Genomic DNA, 17,890 nt, shown 5'->3' with positions numbered 1-17,890 from the left:
ATCAAGAGTATTCACCAATAGTTCTCAGATGATCGATCCATCATCACAAACTCAATCAAAACTCTCTTCTTTGTGTCTAGCATGTTGATATAAACCAAAACAAGAGACTGAAAAGGGAAAAATTCAAATGCTAGTTATAGTGAACATAGACAAGAGAATGAGGAAGTTGAATGATATAGCTCTCTAGCATATTTTCTGCCATCAGAATGTACCGGACATGCTTGCCTGCCATCATATCATCAGCATTTTTAATTTAGACCCAACTTGCTTCACACCAGACTCTCTTCCACATGATTTTTATATCTTCTAACCAAAAAAATACAACAGAACAAATTAAAAAAAAAAGAAAGTTTCATCAGGCTGTTCTTGTTAAATGCAATGAACCGGAGCATTTGAAGATGAGAGAAACGAAGTCACCTAAATTAAACCAGAATGTTAAAATCCAGGAAAAAACCCGAACTAAACTAAATTGAACCGGTAGAGAACTCAAAAACCAGAAATCCCGAGTTATGGAAACTTAACCGGATGAATCGAATCCGGTTCGGTATAATAAAACCCAGAAGAAGAAGATAAACCTTTTTCGCAGTTTGCTTCTTTCTCTCCCTCTTCTCTGCTCAAACACAAACAATGGCGAGTCTACTTGACTCACTCACAACCAGAAACTTCTTCTCTAAACCCATAATCTCTAGGATCTCTTCTCCTTCATCTTCCTTTGCTTCTTCGAATATCTCACCCTTTTCTCCTCCCTCCGTTCTCTCCTACTCTCACAAAAGGTCGCATCATTCCCGCCTCCCTTACCCTGTCGCAGCAACTCTCGATGGTCCCTCCGTTGAAGAAGACGAGCTAGAGTTCGAGGAATCCGAAGAAGACAGCTACCCTGATGAGTCGGATGAAGAAGACGACATCTCCATCGATATCTCAATTCTTGAAAAGGAAGCGAGAGATATCGCTAGGGATTACGCTACTACTCTGTCTCGCGAGCTCAAACTCGGTAAAAAGATTGTGTCTTTCTTTTTGCATTATGCTCCACTGACTGTTAAATAATGATCGTGGCTTGATGTTTTACAGAGGATGATGTAGTTGAAGGGAAGGAGTCACGTAGAAAGGGGAAGAGGCAAGCCAAAAATGTTAGTCTTTTTTTGCAGTAAAGGCTCGTCCTTTGAGCTTGAGATCTTCTTTCAGTAGATAAAGTTTTGATTTTTTTTTTTTGTCTGGTTACTGACGTTTACTCTAAAAAAAAAAAAGAACCAGGCGCAGATACCAGAGCATCTTCTCCAAAGAGTTGCTATCGTTGGAAGGCCCAATGTGGGCAAATCAGCATTGTTCAACCGTCTCGTTGGGGTAAAAGAGTTTTGATTGTTTTCTCCTTACACATTCATGGTAGAGAGGTGTTAACTTGTTCTTTTAATGCAATTGCAGGAGAATAAAGCGATAGTGGTGGATGAACCTGGAGTTACTAGGGATAGACTGTACGGTAGATCCTACTGGGGCGATCAAGAGTTTGTGGTGGTGGACACAGGAGGTGTCATGACTGTTTCCAAGTCGCCAGCTGGTGTCATGGAAGAGCTTAACGTTTCGACCACCATTGGCATGGAAGGTATTCCACTAAGCTCTAGGGAGGCAGCTGTTGCGAGGATGCCTTCCATGATTGAGAAGCAAGCTACTGCGGCTGTGGAAGAGTCAGATGTTATTGTTTTCGTTGTCGATGGCCAGGTTCGGTTCTTATCTTCAAACAAGCTACAACGTTTCTGTCTTTGGCTTATTAATTTTTTTTGGTTGTTGATGGATGGTAATGATTTTTTTGGTACTCGATCAATACGCAGACAGGGCCTACAGGTGCTGATGTGGAGATTGCAGACTGGTTGCGGAAGTACTATTCACATAAGAATATCATCCTCGCGGTGAACAAATGTGAATCGCCACGTAAAGGACTCATGCAGGCTTCAGAGTTTTGGTCTCTTGGGTAATTTGGCTTTCATCCTACCCTCAGAATCAATCATGTTTGTGCACATTCATAGCTTTTCATTGATATTTCAGCTGCCTACAAAAATAAAACTCATGGTTAAACGTCATTTTTCCTACTTTTTCATCAGATGATTTGAATATTTGTTGCTTTGTTGTCTTCACATTTAACAAAAATTTTGTTCTAATTTTACGGATTTAGTATTTTTTTATTTTGATGAGTTTGTAGACCTGACGATACTTGTAAGCATCATAAAATACTTTCTTCCGTTGCTATACATTTCTTTGTCAATTTTGGAGATTATTTGGCTTTGAGCTTAACAAGCATGTCATGATGGAACTTCCAGGTTTTCACCTATCCCTATTTCCGCATTGTCGGGAACTGGAACAGGAGAGCTACTTGATCTTGTTTGTTCTGGACTAAACAAACTCGAGGTTTGTAACCTTTTAGTATGTTCAACTGGCCTCAGTTTACAAATGAAAATATCAAAATTCATTGCTTTTAAAAAAAAAAAAAATAGATAATGGAGACCATGGAAGAGGAGGAAGAAGAAAACTACATACCTGCCATTGCAATTATAGGCAGGCCAAATGTTGGGAAAAGCAGCATTTTGAATGCACTTGTCCGAGAGGATAGAACAATTGTTAGCCCTGTTAGTGGCACTACCCGTGATGCTATTGATGCTGAATTTACCGGACCAGATGGGGAGGTCAGTTCAATTTAATGCGCTTTCCATGTTAACTCCTAGCATTTTTGTCAATTTGGTTTGGCTACTATCATCAAGGACTAGCATTGTCCAAGTTGAATACTGCTGAACTCTGAATATGAGCAGTGTTCAAAGGTGCATTGGATCCGTATAACACTGAAAATGATTTATGAACTGTGTTTCAGAAGTTTAGGCTTATAGATACGGCTGGGATCAGGAAAAAAGCTGCTGTGGCTTCATCAGGGAGCACTACAGAGGCCATGTCAGTGAACCGTGCATTCCGAGCAATTCGTCGCTCTGATGTGGTTGCTCTTGTCATTGAAGCCATGGCATGCATAACAGAGCAGGTATTTCACTAGTTCTAAACAATGTGGGAAACAAACTCATCTTCTTCTCGTTGCTTAGTGCTTTGCTATATTGGAAACACAGGACATGAAGATTGCAGAAAGAATCGAAAGAGAAGGGAAAGGATGTCTTGTAGTTGTAAACAAATGGGATACAATACCAAACAAAAACCAACAGACTGCAGCACATTACGAGGATGATGTCAGGGAGAAGCTCCGTTCCCTCAAATGGGCACCCATTGTTTATTCAACTGCTATTACTGGCCATAGCGTTGACAAGTGCGTCTCCTTCCAAAGTTTCATAAACTACTTCCACCTTCACATTTTTTACTTATTCTGTTGGATAAAAATGTAGCATTGTGGTTGCTGCTGCGACGGTTCAAAAGGAGAGATCAAGAAGACTTAGTACAGCTACATTGAACCAAGTGATAAGAGAAGCGGTTGCGTTTAAATCCCCTCCAAGAACCCGAGGAGGCAAACGAGGCCGTGTTTATTATTGCACTCAGGTAAATAATGATAAGATCTCCCATTGTGTTTTTTTTTATTAGCAGTAAAGGCAAATCTTGAGACTAATTGATGTGATCAATGCAGGCAGCAATAAGGCCACCGACGTTTGTGTTCTTTGTAAACGATGCAAAGCTGTTTTCGGATACGTACAGAAGATATATGGAGAAGCAGCTACGCACAGATGCAGGCTTTGCTGGGACTCCTATTCGTCTTCTTTGGCGCAGCCGTAAGAGATCTGACAAAAATGGAGGAGGTACGAGTTTTGCTAGCATAAACTTGTGATTCATTTTGAAAATATGACAATGTTTTGTATGTATAACTTGAAATAAATTTTGCAGGTGGAGGAACAATGAGAATGTCAAGTCTTTCACGTGAGAGAAATCTTGCAACCAAACGGTCATAATGTCAAGTCATTTTTGCTTAATTATGTGTATTTCTTGAGAAATAATGTATTGCAATTCGATTATATATATATATATCCCTTATATACTAAAGCGCAAGTCGCTTGGCGAATCAAATGTAGAAAACGGCTTCTAAAAACAACTACTACTCACGGTTATCCTTCCTCCAAAATGTTTTATTTACTCAACTCCTATCTCTAAAATTCTACAAACACCCAGCGAATATAGCCGGTGATCACTCAAAAGAGACGTTTCGGTAATAGGTAACATACTAAATCAATCAAAAAAATATAGCATGTAATCAAGTAAATTCGATACTTATTTGTCTTATCAGGTGTTTGCTCTATTGGCGTGAACTTTGTTAAAAAGAAATTGTTCGAGCCTATCAACAAAACAAGTTAGTGTTTGCTTTGATACAACAGTATCAAATTGTAATTTTTGCTTTGTTCAATATAATATTGTGTTACAGGAGCATCAGGTTTGAAGCATTACAGAGAAAAGTGTAGAAGCCGGAAAACCGGACCGATGTAAACGATATAATAAAAGCGAAGTTAAGTAAATAGACGAATATATAAAAACGAATACGAGGACGATAAGAAACCGTATTCGCAAATAGACATGGAGGCGAGATATGATCTCTTTCCTTAACTCAAAATATTCGCTCCGTTAGTGAGACGGGACTGTACGAATATAGAGTCTCAGGATACAACCATGGCAGACGAATCACGCCTCACTCGTGATCGCCCTATCGAACTATAAACTCTACGAAACACTCTCGCAATATAGACTTACGCAGAGGGATTTTTTGCTGTTGGATTTCGATCAGGAAAAAAAAATTCTCAAATGAAGGAAGGAAGAGGAGAGACAATATTTTAAGAAGACCCACTTCCCGCAACAGCTGCTGCACTGGCAAAACGTTGAGCTTAACTTGGTCCAAAAAGAGTAGTTCTTATCGGGCCAAAAGCCCAAGCCCAAGCCCAAGCCCAAGCCCAAGCCCAAGCCGAGCCGGCCGGACGGCGGCGGCGGCGCGCGCGTGGGGAGCTCTCTCTTCCTCTGAGCTGTTTAACCTCTCATGTCATGAAGACATATATATACTTCTCAAAATCAACTCTCCCAACCAATGTGGGATGTTGTTAACTTCATTTCATTAAAACCAACAAGGCTTTTTGTAAGAACCCATAGGCCCATTTCATTTTCACATTTTGCCATATATTATTTGAGCCATTAGGCTTAATAATTAGGCCCAACAATCCCCCACATGAATAGAAATGACTCTTCTAAAACATATGCAGACTAAATGCAGACTCGATAGACTCTAAAGAAAAAACTATACTTATTCTAATCATGATTAGACTAGACAGACTTATCGAGAGTGTTTGCGAAAAATTCACTGTGTTTGAGTTGGTGGCATTTTTAAGCCTTGAACCACTCATAGTTAATATCTGTCGGATTTACTTTACCAGAAGGTGAACATGATGTCTTGAACCAACCGGTGTTTTATGTAAACTGAGACAACAGGCATAACGCAGCTTCATTTTCTCGTAGAACTTAGTTCTCTATTGTGTTCATTGTGGCTCTGAACTATTCCTGGTTTTCATGAGTGAACTTAGAGAATATAGCCTTGCATTCATTCTCCTAGAAACGGCCACATTTCACACTCATTAGGTGATTGACCATGAAAAGTATTGAGTAATACCCCGCTTAGAAGCTATGGAATCATTAAAAGCTTATGCTTATCCTTCACACATTTGTTAGCACTTTTATCATCTTAGGAGCTGGGAAGAGACTACTTTGTCTCAAGTGCTTTGGTTAGATTCTGCTTGATTTTGTTTTCCCTTTGAACCTACGTCTTGGGATCTCCAGTCATGATAGGTAGGGTTGCAATCACGCATCCTCATTCGTTATAGGCTTTAAACCCATTCCTTTTGATGATTTAGCAACAACATCTCGTGGCAAACCTTTAGTAAATGGATCCGCTAGGTTGTCAGCCGATTTGATGTAGTCTACTGTGATTACACCAGTTGAGATAAGTTGTCTAATGGTTTTATGTCGTCTTCTGATGTGACGAGATTTACCATTGTAGAGATTATTTTGAGCCCGAGCTATTGCTGATTGACTATCACAATGTATGCGTATGGCTGGCACAGGTTTCTCCCACATAGGAATATCTTCCAAAAAATTTCTAAGCCATTCAGCTTCTTCTGCTGCTTTGTCTAAGGCTATGAACTCAGATTCCATGGTAGATCTGGCTAACACTGTTTGTTTGGTAGATTTCCATGATATTGCTGCTCCTCCTAGTGTAAAGACATATCCGCTCGTGGATTTTGAGTTTTTGGAATCTGATATCCAGTTAGCATCACTGTATCCTTCTAAAACTGCTGGTTCTTTACCATAGTGAAGCCCAAAATCTTTGGTGTAGCGCAAGTAATTGAGTACCCTCGTTATAGCTTTCCAGTGTGTATGACCTGGATTACTTGTATATCGACTAAGTACGTTTACTGCATGCGCTAGATCTGGTCTAGTACAATTGGTCAAGTACATGAGACTTCCAATCACACGTGCATACTCGTTTTGTGAAACCGCTTCACCTGAATTCTTTGTCAAGTGCATTTGGGGATCTAACGGAGTTTTTGCCGTACTCTTAGAGTAATTTTCAAATCTCTCTAATATTGTTTCAGCATAATGAGATTGGGTTAAGATAACTCCGTTTGAATTTCTTGTGACTTTAACCCCGAGAATTACATCTACTAATCCCAAGTCTTTCATCTCAAATGTCCCTTTGAGCATGTTCTTTGTTTGATTGATAATGTCTTTATTGCTTCCAATAATGAGCATATCATCTACATATAGACATAGCAAAACATACGCATTTTTGGTAGTTTTGTAGTATATGCATTTGTCACATTCATTTATTTTGAACCCATTTGACATCATTGTATTGTCAAATTTTTCGTGCCATTGTTTAGGAGCTTGTTTAAGCCCATAAAGTGACTTTACAAGTCGACATACTTTGTCTTCCTATCCGGGAATGACAAAACCTTCAAGTTGTTTCATGTAAATTTCCTCTTCTAAATCACCATTTAGAAAAGCAGTTTTTACATCCATTTGATGGATTTCTAGGTCTCTTAAGGCTGCGATTGCTATCATCAGTCTTATTGATGTTATTCTCGTCACTGGAGAATATGTATCAAAATAGTCAAGGCCTTCCTTTTGTCGGAATCCTTGAACTACAAGCCTAGACTTGTATTTTCCACCAGGTTTTCGTGTCATTATCCATTTATTCCCTAATGCTTTGCAGCCAGGTGGTAAATCCGTTATGTAATAAGTATAATTTTGCATGATCGAATCAAATTCACTCCTGACCGCTTCGTTCCAAAATGGAGCTTCTGGTGAATCCATGGCTTCTGCCAAAGTTTTTGGAACATTTTCTACTAAAAATGCCATTAGGAAATCTTCTCCAAAAGATTTTTCTTTTCGAGCTCTTTTGCTCCTTCGAGGTTCATCTTTTTCTTCATTTTCTGAAATATCATTTATAGAAATCTCGACGTTTGTCTCAGTTTCTGAGTTTTTGTCATTGTCTCTTTCTTCTCGAGTTCGTTTTGAACCTTGTTTTTCCTTATATGGAAAAATATTTTCGAAGAAAGATGCATTTCTTGATTCCATGACTGTATTTTCATGAATGTCTGATATTTCAGATTTATGTACCAGAAATCGATAAGCATTACTGTTATGTGCATATCCGATGAAGATGCAATCCACTGTTTTAGGTCCAATAGTGACCTTCTTTGGTGGCGGTACTGCAACTTTTGCTAGGCACCCCCACACTTTGAGGTATTTATACGAAGGTAAATTACCTTTCCATAATTCATATGGAGTTTTGCCAGTTACTTTGTGTGGAATTTTGTTGAGGATATAATTAGTGGTAAGCAATGCTTCCCCCCACATGTTCTGGGGTAACCCAGATTCCTGCAACATTGCATTCATCATCTCTTTTAGAGTTCGATTTTTGCGTTCAGCAACTCCATTAGATTCTGGTGAGTAAGGAGCTGTAGTTTGATGGATTATTCCATGTTCTTTACAGAATGCATTGAATGGACCATCATACTCGCCTCCTCTGTCGCTTCTAACTACTTTAATAGTTGTTTTAAGCTGATTTTCGACCTCGAGTTTAAATTCTTTAAATTTTTCTAAGGTTTCGTCTTTGCTATGTAATAAATATACATAACAATATTTTGTGCAGTCATCTATGAAGGTCACAAAGTACTTTTTACCACCTCTAGTTTGTAAGTATTTTAAATCACATAAATCTGTGTGAATTAAATCTAGAGGTTTATTAGTTCTTTCAACACGAGGTGATGGCGTTTTCGTGAGCTTAGCCTGTACGCATACTTCACATTTTTGTTTACTTGTTTTGCATTTAGGAATTAGATTTAAATTCATTAATCTTTGTATAGATTTGTAGTTTACATGGCCTAATCTTTCATGCCATATATTAAAAGACTCAACCAAATAAGCAACTGGCTCTTTCTTATTCATTGAAACTTTTGAAGCTACAACTTTCGGAGGGACTGTCATTACATTCAACTTGACAAGTCCACCCTTAACATACCCTCTTCCCAAATACATCCCATTTTTCCTAATCACGAGCTTGTCCGCCTCAAAATTTGTGGCGAATCCATTCTTGCTGAGCAAGGTTCCCGAGACCAGGTTCTTCCTCATGTCAGGCACATGCTTCACATTCGTCAGAGTGACCTCATGTCCAGATGTCATCTTCAAAATCACATTGCCGCGTCCTTCAATCTTGGAGACTGCAGTGTTTCCCATCTTGAGCTTCTCCTCAGTCATGCTTTTTGTGATAGGTGCTGAACATCGCCCTATCGGTGAAAATGTGGGTGGTTGCACCAGTGTCATACCACCATTCCTTGGGGTTGTTGCTTTCAACCATGTTGGCTTCAGTCACCACAGCAACGAGATCCTCCTCTGTGAGATTTGCCTGAGCCTTCTCATCCTTGATCTTTTTGCGACACTCAACAGTCTTGTGCCCCACTTTGTGGCAGTAGTGACATTTCCCCCTGAACTTCTCCACATTCGCATTCGCATTGATTTCAATGCCTTTGTTCTTAAAGTTTTTTCCAGAAGCCTTCAGGGCTGCATCAGTTTTGGAAGGCTTGGCAGGAGAATGGGCGTGTGCCTTTCCTTTGCCTTTGTGCTCAGCCATGTTGACACTGTGCTCCTTAGCAGTGACCTTGTCAGCAATTCGGTTTCTGGATTCCATCTGAAGCCTCATGATGAGCTCCTCGAGCCCCATCTTCTTCTTTTTGTGCTTCAAGTAGTTCTTGAAATCCGCATAGCTTGGAGGAAGCTTTTCAATGAAGCTGAGAGTTGTGAATGTCTCGCAGATGGACATTCCTTCAGCAGCGATTTCATGGCAAATGAGCTGAAGTGCTTCCACCTGATCCATGATGGGTTTTGAATCCACCATTTTGAAGTCGTGGAACTTTGAGACCACATACTTCTGGCAGCCAGCGTCCTCACCTCTGCACTTCTTGTCCAGTGATCTCCATAGCTCTTTCGCCGTGGGGATCTCACAGTAGACACGGTACAATGGGTCAATGAGATGACCCAAGATGTAACCTTTACAGATGAAGTCGGAATGCACCCATATGTCAACTGTTGCAAGACTGTGGACATCATCAATCCCGTACGGAATCAGGGGCTTGTCCTCCTGGATGAACTTATCCAGTTTCATCGTTGTCAGGAAGAACATCATCTTCTTCTGCCACGTTTTGAAGCCTTTGCCATCAAACTTGTCTGGCATCAGCCCTTGAGTGAACAAGCTAGGTACAGCTGGAGGAGTTTGAACTGCCACCGGACCACTTGCAGTTGCTGATCCTGAACCCGTCTGATAAAGACCAGCACTGAATAGGCTACGGCGAGTGGTTTCATCAGCAGCATTTCCCGCAGGGAGGATAGTGCTCGTTGTTGCTGCAGCGGTTGTCACGCCAGTTGCATCAGTTGCTGCAGCGTTGAGTGGAGTCTGAATGACATCCGTGGTGTCAATGGGGGTGTTGTTATCGTTTGTCATTTTTCTGTAGAGAAAACATGAAAAAACGGATTAGTACTCCATTCAACAAATAACATATTATTTTAAAGAAAATAATAGTCTAAAATTGATGTTCATTTTTGGTATTTGAACCAAATCATATCGATATAAGTCTGGAAAAAATGTTTTGCAAACTCGCTTAAAAGCGTTCGCAGAAACCATTTTTATAGACTTAGAATGTTTCACAAACTCGCTTAAGAAAACGGTTACTGAAACGATTCATGTATATAAAGTTTGAAGAATGTATCAACGTTTTGCGAAAATGCTAGAAAGCAATCCGCAAAACGTAATGAAATAACCAGAAACGTTTCGCGGAAGTGCTCTAAGGCAAATCGCAAACACATTTAGGCAGAAACGTTTCGCGGATAAGCGTATAGCTAATCGCAATAATCGCAAACATCGTTGTGAGATAAGAACAAAACGTTTCGCGGAAATGCTAGAAAGCAAATCGCAAACACGGTTCCAAAACCCGTTTCTATTAATCGTTTATCAACCCGATTAAAGCTTTAAACATAAAGCGATTTTGAGTTAAGATTGTAGAAGCCGGAAAACCGGACCGATGTAAACGATATAATAAAAGCGAAGTTAAGGAAATAGACGAATATATAAAAACGAATACGAGGACGATAAGAAACCGTATTCGCAAATAGACATGGAGGCGAGATATGATCTCTTTCCTTAACTTCGCTTTTATTATATCGTTTACATCGGTCCGGTTTTCCGGCTTCTACAAAAAGCAGGAAATAAACTATTGCTGCGATCATGAAGAGTTCTTGATGATTACACAAACGCTTCGATCCTTGGTTATCTCGCAATTCCTAATATTTTTCTTCTTCTTTGTTTCTTCTTCAGAGATTCTTCACTTGGCACGAGATTTTACAAAGTTTCTTTTTCCTAATTTCCACGAATTTGTTTCAGATTTGTGTGATGTTTCGTGGTTCTGGACATAGTAAGTTCCGAAAATACAGTGGACTGAATTTGGTATATAATTCTCTTAACCTCTGTTTAATTCTTTGCTTTCTCTCTCAAACAAACAATGGTAGGTGACGATGGAGAATCTAGAAAAGCAATGGGTATTGGTGATAAAAAAAAAAACTCTTAGAGAATGATTACTACGGAGGTAAAACGTTCATTAACCAGGTAAAGAGTTTGATGTTTTTATCTCTGTATAACCAGAGGAGGAAGAGAAGCTGTTTGATATGAGATTCTGAATGTTGATCGTTGCTGATGATGAAACAGTAGAGAAACACTACAAGAGATTAGCTCTTTTGCTTCATCTCAGACAAGAACAAGTTCAACAGCGCAGAAGACGCCTTTCAATTGGTTTTAGAAGCTTGGTCTCAGTCTTCTGATCAAGAAGGTAAACATAAAAAGATTAGATGCAGAAACCACAAAAAGCCACACGAGCCAGCTTCATCACAAGCCTCGGTCCGAGTCTGAACCTCAGCTTAAGTGTATGTGTTCTCATTATTTTGTACTGATTAATTTACTCTCATGAGATGATTTTTCCAATTATATGCTGATTTTTACTGTTTTCTTTGTTTGCAAGTAAAACTATTCCCATGCGAAGCATGGGGTCAACACTAGTTATACAACTAAATTCATAGTCTCTGACTCTGTATTGATATTCCATGTATGTTCCATTTTGTTTCTTTCTGTGAATCAAAACGACATTTACTAATCTCTTGACGATTTATAGGAAACAGAACTACAACGTTTCTTTATGTTTATGTTTTCTTAAATCACAAGTTGGTAAAAAAAAAAGAAAATGATAAACAGACCAAAGCACAGGCGATGAGGCTCTCAGTAAAGCTGTTCTTTCTTTTCATGCCACCATCTCCACCTGTAATAGAACAAAGAAACACGAAACTATCTTTGTCAAAAAACATTAGAAATATTCATTTTTGTCAGAAGAAAAAAGTGAAATGAGATGATCTATAATAATGATGGAAGAGTATAATATAAGTCTATGTAGTATACGTACCAGTAATAGTCCCAACGAGGACGGACTTTGGTCATGCGGTTATCATCAGAAGGATGATAAGGATGAGCTGCGTGGCGAGTGTTGTGGAAGGCGCAGCAACCAGCAGCATAGACAGCGATGAGGAGGACAAGGACCAGAATATTAACGACCGATAACTTTCTCCAGTCAAGACGTATCTCTTCAAGAACACCAGCTTTGCAAGCATCACACTCGTAGCATAACGTTTCAATACCATTGTTCCATCTATAGCAATCTTCTCCTCCTACTATTACTCCGGTCTCGTACGCGCACGCCGTTGGTGGCTTACAACATCCCGACTATAAATCAAACACACGCATACAAAGTTGATGAAGATGCTAGCTTATACGATAGGGCAATGAATATGAGAAAATATAAATGAGGATCATGGCAGTCTTTTAGCATGTGTAAATGGAAAGATTGAAAATGGTTTGATTTTTTTTAAAATATATATAAATTGGAGTAAAATTTAAATTTTCAAATATATTTATAAATTAATACTTATAATTTCAAAAAAAAAAACATATATAACTGGAGTTATTAATACTTATAAATCAATAAAAACTTTAGACATATATAAAAATCTACGGTTAATTTTTTTTTAACATGGCTCTAGGCACTGAGGATGATACCTGAACAGAAGTCATGTCTCTTTGGAAATAATCAAGTGTAGTCCAAGATTCAATCTTAGCACAAGTCTTGGAACTCAAGATACAGCTTCTTATAGAGATCCAATACTGAGGATCTCTAACTCTCTCTCTCAACCATGGATGATAATCACCAAGCCTATACTCTTTATAAACCCTCCCTGGTACTTCCACACCGCCTCCTTGGCTCGTCACCACCAGACCAAACAGAGTTAGACCCATAAGAGTCGCGATGAGGAAGATCATGACCACTAAGTAAACCCAAAGAGCCCATGCCACGTTGAAACAGGCTCCTATGAATCCGGCGAGAGATACTAAGAGTATGATGAAACCTATAACGAGTAGAGGAGTCTGGAGGAAGTTTTCGCAAGTTGTGCTGCTTCTTGCCTTCCATAGAGCGGCTCCTATGATTGGTATTGAAGCTAGTAAGCTGAGGAGGTTTAAGACTCCAATCACTGTGTTGCTGAATCTGTACATAGTGAAAGTGTTATCAAGAAGAAACCAGAGACTTAGCAGTGTATTCTCTTATATCTCTCTCTTTTGTAATAAGCAGATTCTCTTCTTGTAATGTGAACTTCATCAGCTTTATCTTACAATCTTCTTTGTTTTTTAGTTATTATATTGTTTAACTCTACCTTTTTTCTGCTTTTGATTCTATCTTATCAACTGGGAATTTTTTTTAAGGGGAAAGGTTAAGAGTTAATGGTTTGATGATTCATGCTCATATTCTCTGGTCGTCTCTTGATTTGAATCATCCAAACAATAACATTAAAAATAGTATTTTTTCAAATAAAAGTGTCTTTTTGGACAATTGGTTCTTGTTTATTATTCTATTTTATACGTTTAACTAACAATAAAGCAGACCACACAAGTAGTGCCTTAATTAAATATGATATACCATATTATTAATATACATTTTTCTAGCTTAGAGTCCAAAAAACGCAATCATGGATTATATAATGGATCGTATCATATGTGGGTATTGTATACTTTGAAATTGTTGACTCGTTACGGGAAATAATTGAGATACTTTTCATATATATCTTGCGTTTTTGTAGTTCAGTTAAATCCAAAATATATTTTCAAGTTCCATTAATAAAAATTCCTTTGTCATGTGCACGTAGTCAATTAGTAAACTATATTAAATTTTTGTATCATTTTTTTTATGTTTACAAATTTTTGTATCGTTTAGTAAACTATGTTAAATTTACAATGATCAACGAAGCAAACGGGGGTAAGCAAAGAATAACATAGACATGGACGGATGAATTTGCTTTTTAAGATGCTTGTACTGTCCCCATAACTTGCAGAATATTAGGCTGTGTAGGTTGAGGAGCACAATATGATCTTTGATTCCTCCACTTAGTTTTTTCTGTGTAAACAAGAAGAACAATAAAATCTTGTTTCAGCTGACAATTTTACGTGCTACCGTTTTGATTTTACATTTTGCAGATGATTTTTTTACATGAAAAAGGATTAAAAAGGAGAATTTGAGCCAAAAAGACGCACAAACTTGAAAGACTAAAAGAGTTTACAAAGATTGTGGTCCTTGTGTGTGTGGTTCAAAAGACGAATGGGAAAAGGAATTAAAAAAAATAAAACTAAACAAATGTAACAAGAAACTCGCAAGCTTGAAACCAAGTGCTATCTTCTTATAGAACCATAATCTCTACTAGTATACATCCAAAGTCCTCAGTATTTGAAAACATAGAAGTAGATGCAGCTCAGCTGTAGTCTGTTTGCAGCGTCAAGTCTTGTACACCCAAATCATGGTATACATCATACACATATTGCAGTAAAGGCCTTTCATCTATCCCGCTCTTCACCTAAACACAAATAACCAGCTCAAAATCAGTACAATTCTTATTATGGATTCGTGTTTTAACCGATATGAAAACAGTAAGGAAGCTAGTACCTGGATTCTGAGTGAGCCAACAGTGTGACCGGGCACAACCTCCCAGAAACGTGCCTGTAAAACCTCTATGACATCCTCTCGAGAAGTAATCTGTAAATAAAGATAGTTGAAGAGAAACCCAGGTTGATCGATCTATATGTACACGTTCAGGAAACACTTTATGGAACAGAGCGAACCTGACGCAAGCATTTACTTAATGCGGAAGAAGGAATGTTTGGAGGTGCCATCTGAAGCAAAACGCCACCAGTGGCTTTGAAGAGTGGCATAACAAGCATAAACACTGTAACTGATACCAATCCCAAACATAGGACCTCTGCATTTTCAACCCTGAAAAATCCAAAGACCGGAGGAGAAAAATGGAAAATGTAAGAGGTCAGGTAATAAGACATTTTTATTCATTTTGTTCCTTTTAAAGGAAGTGAGCATTACCCCAGAGAGAGGAGCCAGGATGCCAGTATCAGACCTGCACTGAAAAGACAGAAGCAGCGAATATGTCATGTGGGATGTATGTAAATTCCATGCAAAGAGAAACATTTTTCTATCTAGCTATCTGCGGCTCTGCTTGAGATAAAGAAAGCCAAAAAGAATATCACACCTGCGGATGGAATCTGATATGACATGCAAGCAAACGGAGTGGTAGTTCATATCTTCTGCTTTTCTGTACACTGCATCATTTTATGAATTTAAGAAACACATTCAAGAAAAATGTGAGTTTTGAATATGTACAGAAGGCCAGATTCAGTCATCATGCTTCTGTCTCTCTATTTTAACTAATCCTCCTACTTATTCTATCTTAATTAGAAACCCTTTGCTTCTTTGTTGCTTTACATTGACAGGGGTGGCCAGTTTTTACAAACGAAATATACCAAAGCCGCCAAACAGGGCTATATGATATAAATCACCAGTATTGGCATCAGTTCATTCAAGTCTAACCAGAACTTAAGCATAATTATAAAACAGAGAATACATACCAATATTCATACGAGCATAATTCCGGAAGAACCAAACACCAAGTAGGTTCACCAGCAGATTTGTTACCGCTGATACAATAAGATAATGCCTGCATGAAGTCAATTTCAATACATCATATTAATGCAAAGAACTTAGTGTAAACTTAGTAAGTGCTAGAGAAATAACTACGAGCTCTCTTAGGCATGTCACTTGGGGAAAGAAACTTACTTGTGCTCTGATTCATCTTGAACAAATGCATGAAGAGCTTCCACAGCTAAGGAGAACGACATGAACATAAGAAACAGCTGTCTACACATATGTCAATACTGAACATATCAATGTGTTAACCCAAAAGATAAAATGAATGAGACAGTGATGAAGGCAAAATGAAAAGATAATCAACATTTTTAACGAGCTGTAAGATTATTCTATTCTACCAACAACAGTAAAGGAAAGTGTGCAAACACTGAGATAAGCTCAGGACACTAATTTCTATACGATATTAAACCAGTTTTATTGCATGGCACATCAGCCATTAGACCTTCAAATTAAAACTGGAAATGACATCCATGATCCAACAAACTTTAAGAACATACTTACAGCATTAGTGAAAGCAGATAGAACTTCAAGTCTTTTGTACCTGGTAACCAAAAAAGGCAACGATTTCTAAGTTCCAACCAATTCAGCATTATGCAATTACAGTATTAGCAGCAAAAAAATCAAACAGAAAAGGTTTCATATTCAGCAACTATAAATACTATATCCTACGAAAACATTAGCGAATCTACTTTAGGAATTGCTCCAGAGAGAAAGAAAAGAAAAAATAATTTGACAAATTGAGAAATCAACCGTTAACTACCACAAAGCATGCATTCCAACCTATATCCCTAATACAAAACAAACTAAGCGGATCAAATTTTACATATTTCTTACCCGTACGAGTAAGCATGATCAGGCTTCTTCCTTGAAGTCGCCATTGCAAACAAAGAAAACGTCAAGAGACCACATCCAAATGTCAAATGGAATGCATCGGAAACCAAACCTGTAAGAGTCAAATAAAACAGCCAAAAAAAGAGAGTAAGGTTAATAAATAATCAGAAATTACAGCTGCATAGCCAAGTTCCCTGGATACACGCACAAGATCTACTATCCATGTGGTGGTTTAGTTTCATGATTCAGATTATATCAAATTAAGACTTGGAATCAAAATCTTGGGGCTTTAGCTGATTCATTTCACTTTCCATCTATATCTCTAGCCACTACTAAAACCTTAGTTCTTCAACAAATCCAAAAGTCTCTCCCACACACACAAAGTTACCACGAACTAAAAACTAAGTGTAACAAAATGTTAAAAGCTGGAACCAAATCGTACCTACACGCCCAGTCAATAACCCAATCAACAGCTCTGTGGTAGAATACGCCACGTTAAGCGAAATCAGCAGAAACAATCTCTTCATCTGCCGATTTCCATTTCTCAGCACCCCAAAAACCACCAAAACCATACGCAAAGCCGACGCTTTCCCAATCGCCGCCGCTTTCCCTTCCCCGAAGAAAACATCATCCCCGTCGACAGAGTATATCTCCGGCGGCATATCGATGGTGGAGACCGTCCTATCGAGAAAAGGCTTAGCTGCGGGCGTTCGCGGGCCGTGGGAGTGGGAGTGGTGAAAGGAGCGGGAGTAAGCGAGCCTCCGATCATTGGCGGTGTATCCGACGTCGCTGCTCCGATCATTCGGGAGTTCGTTATCGCCGCTAAGATCGAAGGAAACGGATCTCTCCATACTTAGCTTTCTGTTTGATCCTCAAATGTGTAAATTCAACAAGTCTTAAAAGTACACAAGAATCACCTTAATGGGCCACTGATGTAAGCCCATATAAGAGCCTCAAGTCAAGAAGCGTTGACCGCATTAAACGCCTTATTGGACTTGATTGGCTCTCGAGTCTTGTAATTATGTATGTTTTCATCAGCTGGTAAAGAAGTTACGATCAAATCGGTTGCTGTATCAACCCCTATCTATTCTATGTCACATTTTAAACTCCCTGTTGCAACAACACAAAAGATAGATGCCATCTTAATGGGATTCTGGTGGGGTAAAAATGATCTTAAAGGTTTACCATGGATGACTTGAAAAAAACTACAGTATACGAAAAAAGAAGGAAGATTTGGATTCAAAGATTTACCAAAATTTAATGATGCTTTGCTTGCCAAACAAGCATGGTGAATCTACTCAAAACCAAATTGCCTCTTTTCCAAACTTTATAAAGCTCGATATCTTAAAGGAAAACAATTTCTAGAAGGAAAAACATGTCGCAAGCAGTCATATGGATAGGCAACTCTGCTCGCTGGTATT

The 17,890-nt window shown here is 38.6% G+C and overlaps 3 protein-coding genes across 6 annotated transcripts; 1 reads left to right on the top strand and 2 right to left on the bottom strand.

Annotated features, from left to right (window-relative positions):
• The first annotated feature begins 574 nt into the window (after positions 1-574).
• On the top strand, positions 575-11,639 carry LOC106452517 (GTPase Der). 2 transcript variants are annotated; one of them, XR_007324311.1, is made up of 13 exons: positions 575-991; positions 1,069-1,127; positions 1,246-1,341; positions 1,420-1,713; positions 1,824-1,963; positions 2,310-2,397; positions 2,484-2,672; positions 2,855-3,016; positions 3,099-3,292; positions 3,369-3,519; positions 3,605-3,773; positions 3,859-3,990; positions 11,621-11,639. XR_007324311.1 is itself a non-coding variant. In XM_013894663.3 (12 exons), exons 1-12 carry the CDS (start codon positions 628-630, stop codon positions 3,921-3,923), a joined length of 1,971 nt encoding a protein of 656 aa, XP_013750117.1. In that variant the 5' UTR covers positions 575-627; the 3' UTR covers positions 3,924-4,014. The 2 variants fall into 2 exon arrangements, 1 of the variants encoding a protein (XP_013750117.1); XM_013894663.3 differs by lacking the exon at positions 11,621-11,639 and having other exon boundaries at positions 3,859-4,014.
• On the bottom strand, positions 11,101-13,381 carry LOC106452518 (tetraspanin-6). Of its 3 annotated transcripts, none has more exons than XM_048759233.1 (4): positions 12,659-13,299; positions 12,009-12,325; positions 11,806-11,867; positions 11,101-11,372 (listed from the first exon to the last, which is right to left on the bottom strand). In XM_048759233.1, exons 1-3 carry the CDS (start codon positions 13,148-13,150, stop codon positions 11,828-11,830), a joined length of 849 nt encoding a protein of 282 aa, XP_048615190.1. In that variant the 5' UTR covers positions 13,151-13,299; the 3' UTR covers positions 11,101-11,372; positions 11,806-11,827. The 3 variants fall into 3 exon arrangements, with proteins under 3 accessions (XP_048615190.1, XP_048615191.1, XP_048615189.1); XM_048759234.1 differs by having other exon boundaries at positions 11,101-11,369; XM_048759232.1 differs by lacking the exon at positions 11,101-11,372 and having other exon boundaries at positions 11,683-11,867; positions 12,659-13,381.
• Positions 13,382-14,061: 680 nt separating this feature from the next.
• LOC106452520 (metal tolerance protein C2) lies at positions 14,062-17,354 on the bottom strand. The gene is made up of 10 exons (XM_013894665.3): positions 16,912-17,354; positions 16,473-16,581; positions 16,140-16,179; positions 15,768-15,844; positions 15,560-15,648; positions 15,184-15,253; positions 15,018-15,056; positions 14,765-14,915; positions 14,589-14,678; positions 14,062-14,499 (listed from the first exon to the last, which is right to left on the bottom strand). Exons 1-10 carry the CDS (start codon positions 17,318-17,320, stop codon positions 14,398-14,400), a joined length of 1,176 nt encoding a protein of 391 aa, XP_013750119.1. The 5' UTR covers positions 17,321-17,354; the 3' UTR covers positions 14,062-14,397.
• Between the last annotated feature and the right edge of the window lie 536 nt (positions 17,355-17,890).

This window comes from Brassica napus, chromosome C5, assembly GCF_020379485.1.
Source record: "Brassica napus cultivar Da-Ae chromosome C5, Da-Ae, whole genome shotgun sequence".
Lineage (NCBI taxonomy): Eukaryota > Viridiplantae > Streptophyta > Magnoliopsida > Brassicales > Brassicaceae > Brassica > Brassica napus.
Note: the sequence above shows the minus strand (reverse complement) of the source record. Positions and strands in the feature narration are given on the sequence as shown.

What these genes read in the sequence shown, in the direction of transcription:
- LOC106452520 (XM_013894665.3), bottom strand. Translation starts at nt 17,320, where the DNA reads ATGGAGAGATCCGTTTCCTTCGATCTTAGCGGCGATAACGAACTCCCG. An exon ending in TTATGCTCGTATGAATATTG is followed by an intron (nt 15,254 to 15,559) that starts GTATGTATTCTC and finishes AAAATGATGCAG; the next exon opens with TGTACAGAAAAGCAGAAGAT. An exon ending in TTGGCTCACTCAGAATCCAG is followed by an intron (nt 14,500 to 14,588) that starts GTACTAGCTTCC and finishes ATTTGTGTTTAG; the next exon opens with GTGAAGAGCGGGATAGATGA.
- LOC106452518 (XM_048759232.1), bottom strand. Translation starts at nt 13,150, where the DNA reads ATGTACAGATTCAGCAACACAGTGATTGGAGTCTTAAACCTCCTCAGC. An exon ending in GAGACATGACTTCTGTTCAG is followed by an intron (nt 12,326 to 12,658) that starts GTATCATCCTCA and finishes TTTGATTTATAG; the next exon opens with TCGGGATGTTGTAAGCCACC. An exon ending in CCTCGTTGGGACTATTACTG is followed by an intron (nt 11,868 to 12,008) that starts GTACGTATACTA and finishes GTTCTATTACAG; the next exon opens with GTGGAGATGGTGGCATGAAA.
- LOC106452517 (XM_013894663.3), top strand. Translation starts at nt 628, where the DNA reads ATGGCGAGTCTACTTGACTCACTCACAACCAGAAACTTCTTCTCTAAA. An exon ending in GGAAGAGGCAAGCCAAAAAT is followed by an intron (nt 1,128 to 1,245) that starts GTTAGTCTTTTT and finishes AAAAAAAAAAAG; the next exon opens with AACCAGGCGCAGATACCAGA. An exon ending in GTGTTTATTATTGCACTCAG is followed by an intron (nt 3,520 to 3,604) that starts GTAAATAATGAT and finishes TGATCAATGCAG; the next exon opens with GCAGCAATAAGGCCACCGAC.